Here is a 19,961-nt window from a genome sequence, read left to right on the forward strand (position 1 = left end):
GTCTGTATATTTCAGTCACTAAGAAAGTTGTGATGTCTACAGTGCAAATATTGCTAATTTATTTACTCACTGAAACAACTAGGGAACCTACATGTGCCTTCTGGATTTTTTTATGCATATGGTGTATAATGGTAAACTAGTGGTAAGTCAGGAAAAAAAATGTCTGTTTTCCCAAACAGCAATCTGTATGTACCCCTGCATCATGGTTAAAAAAAGAGCCAATATCTGTCATAAAACAGTGTAATAGGCTTCAGGTAGTTTATTTGTAATCATTTCATGAAATAGCTTTTGTGAATTCTGATTTTGTTTCTCTAGAATGAAGCATTACTAATCAAACTACTCGGAATAACTTTCTTTACATCTTAACTATTTTATTATAAAGAAATGTTCAAATATCGGTGGAACTCCTCTAAAAGTTCTTTAGGTAAAATTTGTTTTTCTTTGAGTTTAAAGAACCCTTTTGAAACCTTTAATTTTAGGTGTGTATAGATACCGCTCCATAGCCAGCTTTAGAGCATAACGTCTTGGCTAAAAGATCTTTCTGAAGAAAGTAGAGTGTGAGTTCCAGATGCAACCTGCTTCCCCTGAATTCTGTCACGTCACCCTTACACAATAGCAGGAGGGATTAGAGGAAGGATGTATCTGGTTGAGCCCATTCTTCTCTGTGTTTGATGTGTAGCCAAAAGGATTGCTTGAGTTTGTTACACATGTTTTTTATTGTTTTTTTTTGTCTCCTACAAGCTGTTTAACACGTTTTTGAATCTCAAAGAATTAAAATACTCCAGAATATCTATCAGCACATCTGTATGGAAAAGCATTTGGTCCTGTTTTCTTGAAACAGTAGCTGATCAGCAGCTGAATTTTGAACATGTGTGATAAGAGAGTTGTGTCATATCCTTTGTGTGACTCCTCTCATGCTGCTTGCGGTGTTTGCTCCTGAAGGGAAGGTTAAGAGGGGGGCATTCTCTGAGCTGACTGGGTCTATGAGTCGCGCTGCTGGACGAAAAATCAACCGCATAATCAGTTTCTCCAAGAAGAAGCCCCCTCTGCCTGGGGAGACCACCACCCTCTCCCACACTGACGACAACCCACGCTGTGGTGAGAAACTTTCTGAAAGATATTCAGCAGTCATCATTTTAGACTCACAGAGTGACGCATCAGGATTTCTAACTGTGCTACTTGAGAGGGTGTTAGTAGCCTGAAGCTGCGCTTTACATTGTATGAACATTTCACGCAAACTTGAAATCGTCTAAATTTACTTAGAAGAGTAATCTTGTTAACACACCAAAAGTTACCATTTTATTTATTTTTTCTTTTTTTGATGATTTGTATGGTTTGATTTCTCAAATAAAAATGTTAAAGGAAAGCTGGTAGCTGGATTTTGCCACATTATAACTTGTTAGATGTTTACAGATTACTCATTGCTTGCATAAATGTACCAACTCTTTGTCAAAGTCAAAATCAGCTTTATTTTTGCCCACATTTATCATCACAAATGTGATGAGAGAGTAACAAAATGGAGTTGCTCCATGTAGCACACAGTGCTACATTTAAATATAGAGCAGCAGTAGACCGACTGGAAATGCAATGAATACAGAAAAACCATGTGAACACTATACAATCATCAGGGCTTTGAAGCACTGACATCATGAAAGTGAATTTTTATGGCTGGTTCATTTACTTACCTTTATTAAACTTTTTTTCACCCAAAGATCACGCTGTGCAGGCTAAATGAACACACAAGTTTCATTATAAATGGCATTATTTGCTCTTTAATGGCTTTTCTAATTAAATGAAATTGAAATGATTTAATAACTTGAGTCAAATTGCAACATTGAAAGTAAGAGACAACTTGCTATTTAGCATAATGAATCATAATTATACTTCAACATTTTAGTACAGGTGTAACAGCAGCATTTAAATACAGTGTGAGTATGCTTACCTGCGTTTACACTTTATTTACACTAATAAATTGCAACACAGCTTAATGCAGAATCAAACAACTTGATATAGTGTCTTATACAAACATGTATAGTGTCTTAAGTTTGTTTCTTTAGTTTTGCACTGGAGCTAAGCTAATGAAGCTAATATAGCTAAAAGTAGTGGAAGCGTATATACCACCAATTAGTGTGAACACTTAAGGGCAGCATCTGCATTTTTCTCCTCTCAGGTTATCTGAATGTTCTGGTGAATCAATGCTGGAAGGAGCGCTGGTGCTGCGTAAGGAGTGGCACTCTGTATCTTCATAAAGACAGAGGGGATATCCATACTCATGTTAATGCTGTGTCTCTTCGTGGTGTTGAGGTATTACCTGGTCTGGGGCCCAAGCACCCCTTTGCCTTCCGTATCATGCGTGAGGGCAATGAAGTCACAGCTCTTGAGGTATCCCATTACGTGTATATCTCTTACAGAGTACAGTTTCTATTTGCTGACATGATGAGATTTAATTTGATTGAGTCTGAGTGTATATATGTGTCTCAGGCCAGCTGTTCTGAGGAGATGGGTCGCTGGCTCGGTGTGCTGTTGGCAGAAGCAGGTTGTGCTACTACTCCTGAGGCGCTACACTATGACTATGTGGATGTGGACACAATCAGCAGCATCAGAGATGCAGCTCGCCACTCATTCTTGTTAGTAGTGCTTTTTTGTGTCTTTGTAGTAACCGTCATGCAGTGCCCTACATATGCACTGAGACTGTGATCTCAAAACTGATTTTTTTTTTTTTAAAAGATTAGACTTAAAGGAAAACTAAAGTAGTTTTCAAACCAGTCTTTGTCTACTGCATCAGTAGCATACAAAAAATTACCATGCACAATATTTTTGGTGTGCCATTCAGTCAACTATTTGCTATAGATTCAGCAATGTTGAAAATGTTGAATAATTTTAAAATGTAAAGATGAGGACGATTACGGTGGAGAAGTGTTGAATGTCACAATCCTGGATATTTAAATTGTTTGATATACCTCCTGACTTTGGAAAAATACCACATTGTGCACTTTTAGCTGAATAAATGTACATTAAAGTGCCCATATCATGAAAAACCGAACTTTCCTTGCTTTTTCAAATAAGAGTTTGATGTGGTATGTAAATGTTGTTGAAGATTCAAAACAGTACCGTTCAATTTCCAGTTCATACAGAAAGGGTTCTTTAAACATACAGCCAAAATCACCATGTTTCCAATTCAATGTTTTTGTGTTGTCACAAAAATCAACCCATTAACATGTATTCACCTATTCAGCCTACAATAGTTTAGCCCCACCCGTTCACACTGAATGCCTGGAATGCATTTTGAACAATACATTGTACATGGCAGCCAGTCAGAACAGTTGCATTTATTTTATATGTCATCACTGTTCAAAAAACAATATCTCCATTTTATTTCATTTTTATTTTTGTACATCATTTGAGCAAAGCAGCATTAATGGACCAATATATTCTCCAAAATTGCCAACAGTAACATCATATTACAACAACTTACATTAAAACTAAGTAAAGTTTTGTCTTCTTCTGTGAAGTTGTCATTTTGAAGTTTCACAAATGATATATCAGTCACTAAGGCACAATAACAGTTTTTAGTACATAAATCCATATAAATATCATAAGTAAAGCTTGAAAGTAAAGCATTATTTTCATTAAAGTACTTTAAAACTAAAAACGTGTTTGGTTGCAAATCCTTTGCATGCCATGACTGCATCACAGCTGTGAAAAACTTACTTCACTGAACTTAATTTGCTCTTTGGATGCTGCTTTAAACCTTTGCAGCCAATTCCAGTTCTGTTTGTTTTGGGAGTTTGTCTCCAGTCTGGATTTGAATTCTGTTCATAGATCTACATGGCCAGTCCATGATTAAGTATTTGTTTACATTGGCAGTACAGTGTAATCATACTACTCTGTCACTGTTCATTTAAAATGTTATTTTTCATTCATTTGTTTCTAAAGTTTCTGCACAAGGTTTGCTGACTGAAATCATCACTCTTTTCTGCTCTGTTCTTCCCAGATGGGCCACATCCTCCAGCAGTGCCTCCACAGACTCTCGCACCTACGATGAGGTTCCATATGAGAGTGCACAAGTATGTCACTACACTGATGACATATAGCTACATTTTTTTTTCTTTTACAGGTTTATAGCTTAATTCACATACACCTCTTAACTGTATAATTCATAGAAATATACAAAAATACATTACATAACATCTCTATTACAGTGGATTTTCAGTTTTTTTTCTGAATTCAGGGAACACATAAAAAGATTGTTTGGGGTAACTGACTGTACAGTAGAGCTTAGGTGGATTGAGCAGAGCAGCATTAAGGGACCAATATATATATTCTCTAAAATTGCTTACAATATTATCTTATTACATTAACTTGCATTAAAACTAGCATTGTATTCTCATAGTGTAATGATAGACAGAAAACCCATGGATTTTGTCAGATCCGAATCAAGAGTGGAGCTTGATGTTCTATGAACTCTTACAGATGAAAGCTTTAGGTGCTCTTTATCTAGCGGTGACAGGTTTGGTGGTCTACAAGGTCTTAATTGGTTGTAAGGACTCCAAGAAATATGTCTTGTGAAATCAATGAGGTTGTGGTTGGTTAGTGTAGTGGGTAATACCTCTGCCTTCTACGCTGTAGACTGGGGTTCAATCCCCACCTGGGTAAAACACCCTACATTACACCAATAAGAGTCCTTGGGCAAGACTCCTAACACCACCTTTGCCTACCTGTGTAAAATGATCAAACTGTAAGTCGCTCTGGATAAGAGCATGAGCCAAATGACATAAATGTAATGACTTATATTTATAGCTATTTTGACTGTAAATTAAATAAATGAAGGATGATCTTAGACCTTTGTATAGTATTGTACATCTATGATTACTTGCAAATTATCAGGCATCATCAGTTGTGGATTGAATGAAACTTTTGGGATCTAATGTGTGCAATATTCACCCTATTCACCTTTAACTCGCATACCACTGCCCTATTGCCACTCTTTTCCATTTGACCTGATTTTGTTCTGCCCTTAGTATCTCATGCATAATCCCAATCATTCTTTCCGCTCTCTTTTCCCTTTCCTTCTTCAACTGTTATCTTTCCAAATTTTTGTTCTTATCTCTAAATTCTTATCTTTGTACTCTCTCCCTTGTAATGTCATTAGCAGGTAGAGGAGGCTCAGCCTAAATCAGGAGCCTCAGTGAAGCGCCACTCGTCTTTCTCCAGTGCGGATACACCAAAGGTCAACCCTCAAGTCTCTGTGAAGAGGCATGGCTCTTGTAAGTCTCCACTGTACTCAGTGCCTTAATGAAAACCATCTGTATAGCAGTCAGTTCACTGGAAATGAATGGAGAACTGCAAATTAAATGCACTTTGTCTCTCAGCTGTGAATCAGTATGGTAAATATGGGAAGACGAGAGCAGAAGAGGATGCACGTCGATACTTAAATGAGAAAGAGCAGCTGGAGAAGGAAAAGGAAGAGATTAGAAAAGCTCTGCTGTCGCTCCGCAAAGAGAAGAGAGAAGTGAAAGAGGAGCTTAAAGGAGCTACGGGTAAGGGTGACATCTTCTCTAATTATACATCCTCTCTAATGACATTGAATCAGGGCAGAAGCAGTGCTGTGAATAGTCAGATGACTTCACAGAACCTTGTAATCAAAGCTGTTGAAGTAGTGATTTTTCCTTTAGTAAGTACATGATGTTGTGGCGCCACCTGCTGACACCATAAATTCTACATACCCATTTTGATGAAGATGAATTTTCTTGTTGCTGAAGACATAATAAATAGAAATGACAAAAGCATGTGACAGTAGACCTGCAATCTGCATACAATGGGAGGAAACCATTACTGCCACATTCATTATCTAGTCTTGAAAGCAAAAAAGTGTGCATATCAGCCAATAATATATGAGTATTTTTTGAAATACTGAATGGTATAAAAAAATAATAATACAGACAAATGTTGCTTGCTGTTGCCATATGACAGTAATTTTTTAGCATTTTATATAAAACATATAGCATCTAAACATCTGGTTTTATTTTTGAAAACACAATTATAACTTCACACAGATTGTGTTTGGCATACTTTTGTTCAAATAAAATCCATTAAATATTTAATTATACAAAAGTTTCATTACACACACATTTTGCAAGAGCTTAAGATGCTAGAGCTCATCACGTGAAATGTGTGTGAAAAAAGAATTACAGACTGCAAAAGGAAGGCACATCAGAAACACGTACCATTTTACACATAAGGCCCTCAGTTTCTTAAAATACTGATTGATACTTTTTATTAAAAACAAACCTTTGTTGCCATGTAACACCTTGCTAGTCACTTGCTCAGCATGTTAAAAAAATATCAATAGCTCCAATTGCTGTGCTGTATTTTTGCACATTATCTGACTTTAATTGTGACGAATGGATTGAAAAGCATTACATTAACAATTGTCATGAATTATTAATGTTACAATTTTGTAGATACCAGGTTTTCTTACCACAGTGATGATATTAGTGATGTATTTAATTATGTATGTATGTATGATATGTGTAGGTAAGCAGCAGAAGGATTTGGAGAAGCATGTGGCTGATCTGGAGGAGAGCTGCAGAGGGAAGGAGGCTGAAAGAGTGGATCTAGAGCTGCGACTTACTGAGGTGAAAGAGAACCTAAAGAAGTCTCTGGCTGGAGGTGTGCTGGGGACACCTACTGAGAAGAAAACCACAAACAAGGTACTGCAGCGTCAGCATTACAGTACTCTACACCACGCTACAATATCTTTGCTGTTTATCTACGTAGGCTACATATCCCAAAATATACAGCTTGTATAGTCTTCATAGAAAAACACTGCTAGAATGGGACACTCTGGGGCAACAGTACATGAGGTCATAAGCCCAATGCCAAGAGTCAGTATTGTCAGTATGCAGCTCCCCAACACTGGGCTGAGGAGAATTGAAACGGTGTTGGAACGCCATCCAGTGAGTTGGAGGGGCTTTTGTAACCCAGAACTATCAGTACCTGACCTCACTAATGCTCTTGTGGCTGCAAACAATTAAATCCATACAGCAGTGTTCCAACATCTAACATTCCCAGAAGAGTAGAGGCTGTTATTGCAGTAAAGGGAGTACAAACTCCTTGTTAATACTTCTGATTTCAGAAGAGACATAGGATGAACAGGTGTCTTCAAACATATAGTGTATATACAATAAAACAATATCATATTATCATATATGCAATTACACAATTTTGTAACTGGATACCTGATAAACCTGTCAAAGTTGTAACTTTATTTCCTTGAACCAGTAACTTAATAGAAGATGAAACTAACTTTCTTAACTGAACAACTGTTAACATATCTACAGTACATAGTATCAAACACATCTTCAAGAGAACTTGAAGTGGTCAGGGGTACCTGTGCCATAATTTGTATAAAGAAAGGTCCAATGTGGACCCATCCTGCCCAACAGAGGTTGTGTGGCTCAACTAGATCTCTTTAACAACAAATTGGGCTTAGATTAGAACAGGAATAATATTTTCAATATGAGCAATAAACTTTAATTTGTAAGGACTCGATTCTGTATCTGAGATTTTATTGTATTCCACATGCAGCATTGCGTGGTTTTATCTTTTGTGTGGACCTTTTATACTTATTTTCACCCTTTACTACAGATTCAGATCAGGAAAGCTGAAAATCCTTACGATGAGACCTCTTTACCTGTGAATTGTGCTTCTGAGATGCGCAAGCGTCCTTCATCTATCTACGCATCCAACAAAGGAAACGTCATGCAGAAGGCAAAGGTACACTTAAATAAAAATGATGTGATTGCAGATTACAGAACTGAAGATTAAAGTCATTTTCCACTGTTGCTGCATCTGTACTGCACGTTTGATTACCACAGACAATAATTTCATCACTTCTGTCCCTATGGTACTCTTGTAATAAAAGTCATTGGCAGTTACTGAATTCGTCCATGGTGATCAAAGGTTGAATACAGTTGTGTCAAATGGACATTTAGTTAGTAAGTATTAAATATGCAGCCTTGGACTTGCAGTATTACCAATACTACATTTGTTTTGTCTCACCCTCTATTTTTTCCCAACTTTAGGAATGGGAGTCAAAGAAGGGGACTTAATATTAAACTCCTCTCAAAAAGACTGATGATCAGAGACTATGGAGGTATCCATGCTGTAATTTGTTTGAAGAGACTTCAGTCGTGAAGTCTGATCCGATACTCGGCGTGCATTAAGAGTGAAGAGTGGAGCAGAGTGCACTGTGAATGGATTCAACAGCTTTCTTGTGCTCAGCTTGTGTATGGTTATGTTCTTTTAAACATGCTGATGTTCTGTATATAGTCATTTTGCATGCTGAGAGATACACATCTGAAGAGGAATTCAAATATTTTGGAGCAACTGCATTAAGAATCAGGACCGTGAAATCGTGTTATTATGCTGTCTACTGTGGCAGTGCATCAGCGTGACCGTTTACTTCCTACTTACACATCTCTGGTAACAACAGCGTGAATACAGCTATATAAACCTGTTCTCTACTAGGAACAGGCTTTTCTGCAAGTTTTGGGGCACAAAGTTCTGTTTATTTGCCGAATTTCAAATATTGGTAAAAAAAATTAACATAAAATTTCAATGTGCGATAACTTTTGCACAGGCCACATGGTTTATTTTTCCACAAAATGTTGAATTAAGCAAATAATTAGTACCTGTGCTTTAAAATGTGCTTAAGTGTGTTCTCTATAGAGAATGTTTTATCTTGTTTTTACTTTATCAACGTGTCATTCGACCAGGGCTGCCCAAACTTTTTCATACAACTCTAAATGGACCCACTCAGTTTGTACTAGCAAACGAAATGGTCAGTTCTAAATGAAAAGCAGCTGTTGTAAAATTGTTTTGGAACAAGCAATGAAAGATTCTGAAAGTTTTTTTTGAAAGGAAAAATAAGTCTAGACCTGTTTAAATTGTATCATAGAAAGGAGAAGTAAGTTGCTTTGCTTTTATGGAAAATATGGGAAGGATAAAAAGGGAAAGGGGAGATTTTATAAAGCAGTAATAATTCTTGTTTATTAAATCCCTACTTTGGGACTGAAGTACAGTGTTATGTCTTTCTATTATACCCTTAAACTGTATATCTAAAAGGCAGTACTTTGAAGAGCTCTTTATCTGATACTTTTCTTTTACACTACAGCACTTCATTTGACCAGGTCTATTTATTTATTTCTACTTTGTACATAAAGCCATTCTGGGACTAATCTCAGACGTTGATGTTTGGCTACTTTCTGTGTTGCTGAGTAATAAATGTTTCTCCATGAACGAAAAAAGAAAGATGAGTTGTAATCTGTTGGCTGTGTTAGCAGCCATGAGCTTTACAAACTAATGTGCCTGAATGAACAGGACGTGTGTAGACTCATGAAAAAATGTTTATGAAGGTTGTTAGTCATCCAGGGCGTAGTAGTGAAGGTGACAGGACCTGCAGTACAATCCTGAAGATGTTGCAACACTCATCTGGCTTCATCAGTTCAAATAAGTGATTCACACCTGTGATGTCACGAAATTCAAATAGGTCACATGACCTTTCTTGAGGTATGAATTTGAATGTAGTGGAGGAGGGGGCTTCCACTGGGCCTGGAACTGCATCTGAACTGCATCCATGGTTTCAAAATAGTCTTGTTCAACCATACGCATTCATGCAAACCATAGGACTGCATCACTACCTACAATATTCAAACAAGCACAGAGCAGTAAAATAGTCCCAGGCAAGTTACAGTTACATGGGTTCCCTTTATCAGGTCTAACCATAAGATGGGAACAACGGCACGACTGATAGAGAATACTGTTAGTGGTTTATTACAGTCCCTAAAAGCAGCTTTGTCTCATTCCGTGCCAAAGGAGGGAAATTGATTAAACTGTATCTATGTTTTTACATAAAATCCTAAAACACTGCTTAAGAATTATGAAAACTGGAAAAACTTAATAAAGATGGCGTCATTTAATACACAAACTTTCAGCAACTCTGGATATCAGCAATGTCATTTACTCTTTTCAGATATTTATTTATTTATTTGATCAAGTAGTTATTTATTTTGATTCAGTAGTTCACATTGATGCACAGAACCTTCAGTGTCTTTGACACCAGTTTGCAAAATAAAAAGGGAGTAAATCCTACCACAGATTTTATGTTGATAAACATTTAAAGTCCATCTTTTGCACAAGATTTCTATTTGGATTTGGTGTTTTTTCTATTTAAAAAATACACAAAATATCTTTATATTTTCAAAATGAACCTTATTAATATTTTGTCATTTGTTTTTGTATGAGATAATAATTTAAGATTGCTTGTAGGCCTAAACTACATTTCCTACATTTCATAGAATATAACATACAACAGTTTTAAATTCACTCATTATAATTTAGGTCAATTGGTTAATATTTCAATAATATATTTAATATTTCTGCTTAGGTTTTAGACGCCACATTAGATTTTTAGTTGGTTATATACGTTATATAATGTACATTAAGAGTATTTTATGACTGGTGACTTAAAACTTACATTAATCACAACACAATCCTGGCTGCATTAGTGGTAAATGTCGAGAAAACACGGAGAAAACGGAAAACATTCCTCACCATTTTATGCTAAACGTGTACAATTAGCTTATTTTGAGACATTTTGATGTAATGTATTTCATTTTACGTTGTTATATTTTCAGTACCCCGCGAACCTGACGGAGAAGCGGCTTAGAAAATGGATGGATGGATGGATATTTTCAGTAATAGTTTTAATTTCAGTTTATAATGAGGACCCTGCTGGTGGGGGTGGGAACTGAGTCCGGTGTTACGCCGGGCCTTAATCCAAGGGTATCGCTCTAACCCATGTAGCTCAAAAGAAATGGCCGTACGCTTCGTCTCTGTGCGTGGGAAAAAATCAATCGATATACGAAGATTATCGCTCAGACTGAACAACTCGAGGTATGGGCACAGTATTCAACTTCCAGACAACCTTTAGCTGCCAACTTTATTAGCAGATTGGCGTGTTTACACCTCAGCAGATGCAGCTGTGGAGCTTGCCACCGCTGCCGCTGATGTCCGGTTAGCTAGACGGAGGTCGGCTAGACAGGTTTTATTATTCTGCGAGTAATGTTGGTTAGCTAGCTAAAACCTATTTTAGGCAAAACGTTTAAAACGTTAATGTTTTGCTAGCCACGGCTGAAGTGTCAGAAATCCCTGCAGCGTGCCTCTGTTTTTAGGCCGCAGGCTGTTTTTCTTTAACGTTAGCCAAAACACGCTAACACGGTGTTTCCTCAACCCGGCTTCTGTAGTTACTGTAGACACTGAGGTTTTGCCTCATTTAACATACCGGACTCAGTTTAGAAGGATGTGTATATGTAATATACCAGACTCATCTTAAAACTGCTGTGGTACAGGAGAGACTGTGCTGTACGTGGTGAAAATATAGGTTACTGAGCTAAGTTAACATATAACAGAACAAATAGCTGAAGGAAGTGCGACAGCAGCTTTTAATTAGCCAGATAACGTTCACAGTTCAGCGCAATCGGACAGTTATAGCTATATCTGCTAATTGTGTTTCATTTAGCTACAGGGAATAGTAAAGATTTGTAGGATAGCCAACTAATATGGGAGATCACGTGCCATCATCCCGAGTAATCGTGCGCTACGTGTCCGGTGATAACTCTACATTCAGCCGGTTGACTAGAGAGGTCGCTATTTTATTGCATGTCTGAGCCGTTAGACGTTGGTTTGGACTTCGCTATGAATTCATTTGCTGCTGTACAAGAAACTCCTGCTGGCGTTTCATAATTTTGATATTGGCCCTTTATTTTTAATGAAAAAATGTAACAATAACGGGGTCAGATTCTCTGATTTGCTCTTGTTTGTTCATCTCGCCTTTCTTTCCACCTGATGCCTCTTCTAACTGAACTGGAGATGCACTAGTGTAGCTGCTTTTTTGACATGTACATAAATCCATGCGCTGTTGTAACTTATAATAAACTCCTGACTGCGCTGACCAGTACATCTGGGACGAGTTGGAGTGACATTTGTGATCCATGTGCACAATAAGATACAACGAGAAAAGGGTTGTAAGACTCTATCTGTACCTGATCTCCCTTTTTAAGAGGAAGTTGTCTGTGGACCTTTCTGCATTAAACTTGTGTTGTTTTTTTTTTTTTTTTTTGTTTTTTGTTTTTTTTACAGCAGCTCCCATATTGGCTTCTTCAGCACTGCTGCAGAGCAGCGCAGTAGAGGAGATGACTGCCGTAATGACGATGGTGATGATGATCGCAATCACTCAGTTACACATGTCAGGATGTTGGAGATGAGGGCACACAAACTAGAGCAGCAGGTTCAAGATCTCACTGTAAGTTACCTATTGGACAAGAGGACCTGGCTGTATATGTCAGTCACTTAGCATAAAAACATTGGCATGTTTGTGCTCAACATTATGTCTGCTGCCTTTCATTTAATGTATTTTTTTCTATCCATCTGCACAGTATGAAAGTACATACACTGCTGATTTATTGAAGTGTATTGTGTCTGTTAAGTAAAGATAGCTTACATATGGAGCTGTAATTTGAAATCCTTGTGGAGCAGTTGTAGCCTGTTGTTACATTATCTGTTTATTTCACAGGAAAGGTATAAAAGAGCTCTAGCTGACTCAGACAATGTACGAAGAAGAACTCAGAAGTTTGTGGAAGACGCCAAGCTCTTTGGTAAAGCTGTCCTTATTTTGACAAATTGGCTACATTTTTTAGAAAGCTACTAGGGCTGTACAATATAGTTATTTTAATCGATCATATTTTCCTTATTGCACTACTGATATTGGAGAATTCATATGAGGCCTCATATTTCTGTGGGTGATGCAATGCAACAAAAGTATTTTGGTCAAAATAATGCAAGATAATCTTTTATCAAATAACATTTGATGCACTAATGCTGTTATATTGTGAGGCATATTGCAGTTGCAGTGTGTAGCAATAAAATCACAGTACTAGTGTTTTGTCATTGTTGTGCAGCCATAACTGTAGTGATAATTTGATAAGATTGTAATCCATTCTGTCCTCTATAGGGATTCAAAGTTTCTGTCGTGATTTAGTGGAGGTGGCAGACTTGCTGGAGCAGACTACAGGGGACATGGAGGGGGTCGAGACAGTGAACCTGACACAGAGCCTGGCACAAATCCAGGGCAGACTGCAAGAGGTGTTCACCAAGCATGGACTGGAGAAAATGAGTCCTGTGGGGTCCACATACGACCCCTACGACCATGAGATAGTGTTCCATACAGCAGCAGAGGGAGTGGAGCCTGGCACTATAGCTGTGGTAAAGCAAGATGGTTACAAGCTTCACGGGCGCACCATTCGCCATGCGCATGTGGGCATCGCTGTGAAGACACAGGAGTCGTGATTACAGGTTTTGGTTTATTGTGCCACCCTGACTTGAAGCTCCTGTACGCTGCATATTTGCATTTGTATAATTTATGCCTTCCTTAAAGTATTCTTGTAGATATATGCTCGCAAAACTGAATAATTCTCTGAGATAATAGTTCAGCTATGTAGTTCATTGGTCTTTGCTTGATTGTTCTTTTTTATGTATTGTCCTCTACATTTATTTAAATATTCTGTTATGTTGCACATTGTTCTATCTTTTTAGAATGAGCTCTTTTTTGGAAATCAACACTGATAAAAAGACTGTAGTGTGTGTGTGTGTGTGTGTGTGTGTATATATAACTTGAGCCCACACTCTTTGGAATCTACATTACATTTTCTGGTACCTTTTAATCAAAACTACCATACCTCAATGAACCTTGAAATTGGGAGGTATTTCTTTTTATTCTGTTATACTGGTAGAGGTCTTATGTCTGGGACCCTAATCTTTTGAAGTTTATGACCGTCTTCTTGCAGTACAGTATTGATAGAAGATATCTTTGTACTGTAAATTATGATTTGCATTTCCAAGGCATTTACAGTGTTTGTGAGAGAGGACGGTGTGTGTCGGCTCTTCTGAAGGTTTACTGAATATTGGTCATTTCACAGTTTTGGGATGCTTCTTCTTTTGTGCCTTAATGTAAGATCTGCAGTGCCCAAAGAGTGAACTCTAACATTTTAATTCTATAAAAAAAAAAAAAAAAAAAAACAATGTGGAAAATAAGGTGCACCTTACATTGTATATATGAAGTACATATCACAAAGAGAGGGACATGCCTCTGTGTTCAGTATTTTTATATATATATATATATATATATATATATATATATATATATATATATATATATATATATATATATATATACTTAATTTTAAATATATATACTTAATTTTACATTTTATATATATGTGTGTATGTGTGTGTGTATATATATATATATATATATATATATATATATATATATATATATATATATATATATATATATAATGTATGTATATGTATATAAAAATTAAGTTATAGAAAAGGGATTATATTTTGTAAGTGTATATGTGTATATGTTTCAGTCAAGTGTCCAGTAGAGTTTTGCCTTGTAGTGAGTTATGAAATAACTTTGGAAATAGCTGAAACATCTGATGCCTATGGGAAATGTTTTGTGTTTGATATAAATAATATGTGGCATGTTCAGTGTAGCATCATTCCTGATTTTTGTTGCAATTATATTAAAATTGTTTAAAAAAAAAAAACTTACATGTGTTTGAGGGTCACTGAGTGTATGTAGGTGGGGAAATGCAAAACTAAGTGGGCCCTGTATTTGTTTTGCTGCAAATTAATTCTAACATTAAGAGAAAAACATCACTTAAAAGGGAATTTCACATATTTTTCGGAAGTTCTGCATAATTTAGTCACGGTGAGAAGTGAAAGAGACCTTAAACAGCTCTGAATGTTTTACAGGGGTCTCGATGTCTACAGTTCAAATACAGCCGTTTTGTTTACTATCTAAAATGGCCAGTGAACCCCCATGTCTTCTAAATTTTTGATGAAAAGTTGAGAAAGGTAGAAATTCTCTCTGTGGAGTCTTTGCCTCAACGCCCGCCATTGTTGGGCGATAAGCAGCTACTGCAGCAGGTTCATTTGTTCCTCCGCTCCGCTAGGGGCAGTGTGCTCGGACTGAGCAGGCGCAGTAAGAGCGGAAAGAGCGGCATTAGAAATAACTCGGGTCCAACACGTGTGTGCTGTGCGGCGAAAGAAGAAACAAAACATTCAGCGGGTAAAGCATTAAAGCGTGCGTGCGCCTGCAGTTTACGGTCTTAAATATGACGAAGATAAAGAAAGAGAAGACTGCTACTGACGAAGAGGCAGGAGCTCCAGAGAAATCCTACCAGGATTTGGTAGCTAACATCAATCCTATTGCTAACCCATTAGCCTCGCGAAAGTTAAGCAAGAAGCTCTACAAATGCGTGAAAAAAGGTAAAGGAGACTTTTTTTTAGCATGCTGTAATACAAAATTAACGTAAAACTGTAAAACGTTACAGAGCCCGAATCAATTGAGTGTTTTCTCTGACTGTGCTGTTGTTCTGCAGCTGCCAAGCTAAAACAGATTCGCCGGGGTGTAAAAGAAGTACAGAAGTTCATAAACAAAGGAGAGACCGGGTAAGATTCAGATAAACCGTGTTCCACACTGCGGACATATCTGAAGTCTGGACAAGGCTGTGGTGGTGAGACATATGAATGCATGTCTCACCACTGCAGTCTTGTCTGGACTCTAGATCTCTCGACATACCTCAGTCAGCCATAATGTAATTTTGCTTTGCCCGTTTTATGAGCTCCACTTACCATGTAGGTCACGTTTATAGTTATACAGTCACAGACAGTGGTCAATCTGTTTGTCTGCATACTTAATTTGCCCCATTTTACACTGGGGGGGGGGGTCTTACACTAAAAGTAGAGTATGTTTTTTTCCTTCTCCTGTAAAGTTAAAGTTCTAAAGTTTGGAGATACAAGGTTTTAATCCGACAACAACAGTTTTTTTATTTCTTATATATATATCGCTGCTGTCTGGACAAAACCATTTTTGATGTTTTTCAGTTTTTGGCATAGTTTGAAGATACATATATATGTGTGTGTGTGTGTGTGTATGAATGAAGTGGAGCTGATATAAAGGGCAATGTAAATACAAGGAAGGTGTATGGGAAAATTTGAATGAGAAGCCCACTTGTGCTTCATCTTTGTCTTGTCTTTAAGGATTGTGGTACTTGCTGGAGACACACTTCCAATTGATGTATACTGCCACTTACCAGTCATGTGTGAGGACAGAAACTTGCCCTATGCTTTCATTCCTTCAAAAGTGGTGAGTGTTACCATTTCTGCTTTGTGTTCTGCAGTAGACTAAAGCCATACTCAAGTAAAAGTATTATTCCTTTCAAGTATTGACTAAAGTAGAAGTAAAAGTAGACTTAAAAGGGCATTCCCTGTAGTTGTAAGATGTAAACAAAGTCAGAATGGTTTAATGTGAAATGGTGCATTGTAGAGAATGCTTTACAGTGATGGTAATGGAAACCAGAGGCTTCTTGTGTACAGTGTGAAATTGCCATTTTGTCATTTGCTTTTCAAAATGTCAAGTGAACCTACATGTGTCTTCTGAATTTTTGGGGTAATGTTGATCATAATAAAATGGTGGTAAATTTGGAGGAAAAAAAAATTGTTTCCTTGGGAACTGTTTTGCTTCACAACATCCTGTCTGTACCCCTCTGCCTTGGATGGATTTTAAATGATCAATTTTAGGCCATAAATCTAAGAAAGCCTGAGGAGGGAGTCTCAAGCATCACTGTTTTAGTAACAATTTGATGTAACTTTCTTTGATGTAGCTTTTAGAGGCATTTGGCTTTTCAGGTGTTTTTTGTGTTGTGTGTTCTGACTCTGCAAGTTTCTCTAAAGTGGGGAATTCCACATCAAACAACTATAATAATTGAATATTGTAAGTGAATAATTTTGTTTACATCTTATGTACACAGTTTTTCCAGTGTTCTTTAGGAAAGGCAATAGTTCCATTTAGAACTATGTTCTAAATAGAACAATTTCATGCTTAAATGGTTCTTTGCGAGGTGAAATGTTTTTTTTTTTTTTTCCCCCGATTGATGGAGTTGTGTTCTACATGGCTCTGCATAGAACCTTTTTGAAATGGTTCTTTATAGCACTAAAAATTATGTCAAACTTAACAATAGATGACCTTTGGTGCTATATAGAAGTTTCAAATAGAGCCATTGCTTTTACTAAAGAACACTTGAAGATTTTTAAGTGTGTAGAAGCATTGAAAAAATTCTCCATTAAGTAGACAAGAGGCAGCTCAGAAATCTTAAAGCAGAGAAAAATTTAATAACATTGATATTACAGCAGAGCCTCTTAGTAGAATTAGTATGGATCAACATAGGAATTAAGGTTGGTAGGCACTTTTTTTTGGTATGTTGGTCTTAAATGATGGAGGTGTGACCAATCACAGTGCAGTACAGATGCCATAGCTAACTAAATATAAAGAAATTAAACTTAAGAGGTTTTAGTAATGAAATCTTAATGCCTGCAGTGTCATTAAGTGAAAACCAAATACTTCTCCAAAATATCACTATTTGAAATGCATCAGTTTTACTACAACACATAACAGAGTAAATGTGACTACTTGCCTCCCACCTATGACTGAGTTTTAGGATGTGCATGATCTTTGAGAGTCCAATTGAATGTGATGCATCTAACAGACACATTTCATGATTGCTAGTATTGTATTAATGCATTAGACTCTGCTGCAGTTAATATACCTGCCTTTATTTTCTGACCAGGATTTGGGGTCCTCAGCTGGTTCAAAGCGGCCGACGTGTGTGATAATGATCAAACCCCATGATGAATACAAGGAAGCTTATGATGAGTGTATGGAAGAAGTCTGTGCGCTTCCAAAACCCATCTAAGTGTGCTGTCCAGCACTGGTGTCATTTGAACATTGTCGCAGCACATTTATACAGAGTGATTTTCAAAATGTGCAGCTCCCGTGTACCATTGTGGAATGTTGAAGGTTTTTCGTTTGGGAAGAAACATTGGGAATTCTGGTAAAATGGCCGTTCGGCTGTGATAATGACCTTTTTTGTTCTGATGTTCTGATGTTTCTGTTGAAATGGTGACTGTATTTTTGTATGCCATGTGCTTTGATACCAAATTGAGCATTTGCTACATTGTGTAGTTATTTTGTCAGATACTTTAAGTATTTCACTGCTGTTATTGCTTTTATTTGAAAAATTCCTAATATTTTTGAGGTCTTATGCTTAAGGTCTTTGTTGGTCCTGAAATATTTTGAAAGCATACTCTGCAGTAAAGTCTTTACATGAATTTTGCAATTTGTGTTGTATAGTCTCCTTTTAATCTGTGCCCTCTGTTCTGAAATAATCAGTGCTTCTCAACACCACTACCAGTTTTTCAAAATATAATACTGAACTGAAATAAAGATTTTGGTGTGGAGAAACTGTAGTGGCCTGCACAGAGCTACTTTTGGCCGTGTGTGTGTGTGTGTCTCTGACTGACTGACCATTTTGAGTTTTACAACAGTATGCCAGCAATTCTTGTGTGTGAGACTATTTGTTGATGTATTGCATTTGTGTTTGTTTAAAAAAAAAAAAAAGCAAATACACTTAATATGAACATCTCCTAAAAGGAGGGTTCAGTTCTGTGTCTTTGGCCCACTAAGTCCACACAAACTCAAGTAAATTTGTGTTTCACTGAAATTGGAAATACCCAGAATGCTACTGATAGTTCCAAGCTGTTATGTACATCTATCACTGCCCACTCTGGCTGGCTGATTTACATACATTATTTTGATAGTTACACTCTGAAGCACATTGGCTTCACAGAAACCCATTCCAAAATGCAAGGTAGTCTAGTATATTGCAACGAACAGCAAGTGCAAAAGAAATACATGTTTGTATGGACTTGTTAATGAACAGAGCTACTATACATCACTTACCATAAAGGCTTGCTACTGAATATAGTTGCATATCAGGGTTCTTATAGTTGACAAAAATGCCAGTTGGATCAGCTGAATTATAAGCATTAATAACTGCCAGCTTAATTGTTAATTGAAACTGTATAAAATGGGTAGTGGGTGAATTTGGTGAGTGTAAGGGAATTGAGTGTTTTAAGAGAATAATCATTAGCTCTGACTTCCTAATGAATCTCTTGTGCCCCATGAATTTCTCAAAATCAAAATTCTGTTGTTGGGAGATCCCTGAAAAATAAAATTGTGTTCTTCATTAAAGGAAAACAGATACTTGAATACAAATTCAGGGAAAGGCCACTATTTATTCTACTCCACAGTTGGCAAATTTTTGTCTTAAAATTCTTAACTAACTTTGCAACGCTGGTCTGCCTCGGGGTGGCACTGTAGCAAATCAGTTCACCCTGTTGGTTGTTCACAGCCTAGCAGCTGAAACTATGCTCAGATAACCCCTGAAAAAACTTCACAATGTGTTGTAGCATATTTAAAAATCTTGCCCAATTTTCACAGGACTTTGCAATGTTACTCTTTTCTCAGACCAAATCCACTAGAAGAGAGAAAATCTCAATAAGAAGGAAGAGCACATTACCAAACTAGAAAAGGCATTTCCAAAAAAAAGAACGGTTAAACTGATCATTTTAGTGCCCTTGAAGTTGGCCTCAGCACTGCTATGGTGAGGAAGTTAGCCAACTAACCCCCAAATACCAAGTATTTCACACTGTTAATCAGTTCAGAGTTCAGTAACACTGAGATTAATAACCGATGATCACATTGATTTATCAGTCTACTCAGGCTTTAACAGAGTTCAGTAACACTGACATTAATAATCGATTATCACATTGATTTATCAGTCTACTCAGGCTTTAGGAAAGCTCAGTAGCGCTGAGAGAAATAACTGACATATTGATTTATCAGTCTACTCAGGCTTTAGCAAAGCTCAGCAACACTGAGAGAAATAACTGACTTATCACATTGATTTATCAGTCTACTCAGGCTT

The 19,961-nt window shown here is 37.0% G+C and overlaps 3 protein-coding genes across 8 annotated transcripts in view; all 3 read left to right on the forward strand.

Moving 5' to 3' along the window:
• Positions 1 to 9,315, forward strand: part of afap1l1b (actin filament associated protein 1-like 1b) — a 29,508-nt gene extending 20,193 nt beyond the window's left edge. For 4 of the 5 annotated variants that reach the window (XM_017698673.2, XM_017698674.2, XM_017698671.2 and 1 more), the window contains exons 11-19: positions 943 to 1,098; positions 2,171 to 2,382; positions 2,482 to 2,627; positions 3,995 to 4,067; positions 5,153 to 5,267; positions 5,373 to 5,540; positions 6,538 to 6,713; positions 7,651 to 7,779; positions 8,088 to 9,315. In XM_017698673.2, coding sequence (XP_017554162.1) covers positions 943 to 1,098; positions 2,171 to 2,382; positions 2,482 to 2,627; positions 3,995 to 4,067; positions 5,153 to 5,267; positions 5,373 to 5,540; positions 6,538 to 6,713; positions 7,651 to 7,779; positions 8,088 to 8,114 — 1,202 coding nt within the window. In that variant the 3' untranslated portion in view covers positions 8,115 to 9,315. The remainder of the gene's footprint in view (positions 1 to 942; positions 1,099 to 2,170; positions 2,383 to 2,481; positions 2,628 to 3,994; positions 4,068 to 5,152; positions 5,268 to 5,372; positions 5,541 to 6,537; positions 6,714 to 7,650; positions 7,780 to 8,087) is intronic. The other variant, XM_017698672.2, reaches the window with a different exon arrangement.
• A 1,484-nt stretch (positions 9,316 to 10,799) lies between these two features.
• Positions 10,800 to 14,160, forward strand: grpel2 (GrpE-like 2, mitochondrial). Of its 2 annotated transcripts, none has more exons than XM_017698520.2 (4): positions 10,800 to 10,959; positions 12,205 to 12,367; positions 12,638 to 12,719; positions 13,076 to 14,160. In XM_017698520.2, the coding sequence occupies exons 1-4, from the start codon at positions 10,880 to 10,882 to the stop codon at positions 13,408 to 13,410; spliced, it is 660 nt and encodes a 219-aa protein (XP_017554009.1). In that variant the 5' UTR covers positions 10,800 to 10,879; the 3' UTR covers positions 13,411 to 14,160. The 2 variants fall into 2 exon arrangements, with proteins under 2 accessions (XP_017554009.1, XP_017554010.1); XM_017698521.2 differs by having other exon boundaries at positions 10,807 to 10,959; positions 12,208 to 12,367.
• Positions 14,161 to 15,080: 920 nt separating this feature from the next.
• nhp2 (NHP2 ribonucleoprotein homolog (yeast)) lies at positions 15,081 to 18,459 on the forward strand. The gene is made up of 4 exons (XM_017698522.2): positions 15,081 to 15,402; positions 15,516 to 15,585; positions 16,177 to 16,282; positions 17,763 to 18,459. Exons 1-4 carry the CDS (start codon positions 15,249 to 15,251, stop codon positions 17,886 to 17,888), a joined length of 456 nt encoding a protein of 151 aa, XP_017554011.1. The 5' UTR covers positions 15,081 to 15,248; the 3' UTR covers positions 17,889 to 18,459.
• Positions 18,460 to 19,961: the final 1,502 nt, after the last annotated feature.

This window comes from Pygocentrus nattereri, chromosome 16 (assembly GCF_015220715.1).
Source record: "Pygocentrus nattereri isolate fPygNat1 chromosome 16, fPygNat1.pri, whole genome shotgun sequence".
Classification (NCBI taxonomy): Eukaryota; Metazoa; Chordata; class Actinopteri; order Characiformes; family Serrasalmidae; genus Pygocentrus; species Pygocentrus nattereri.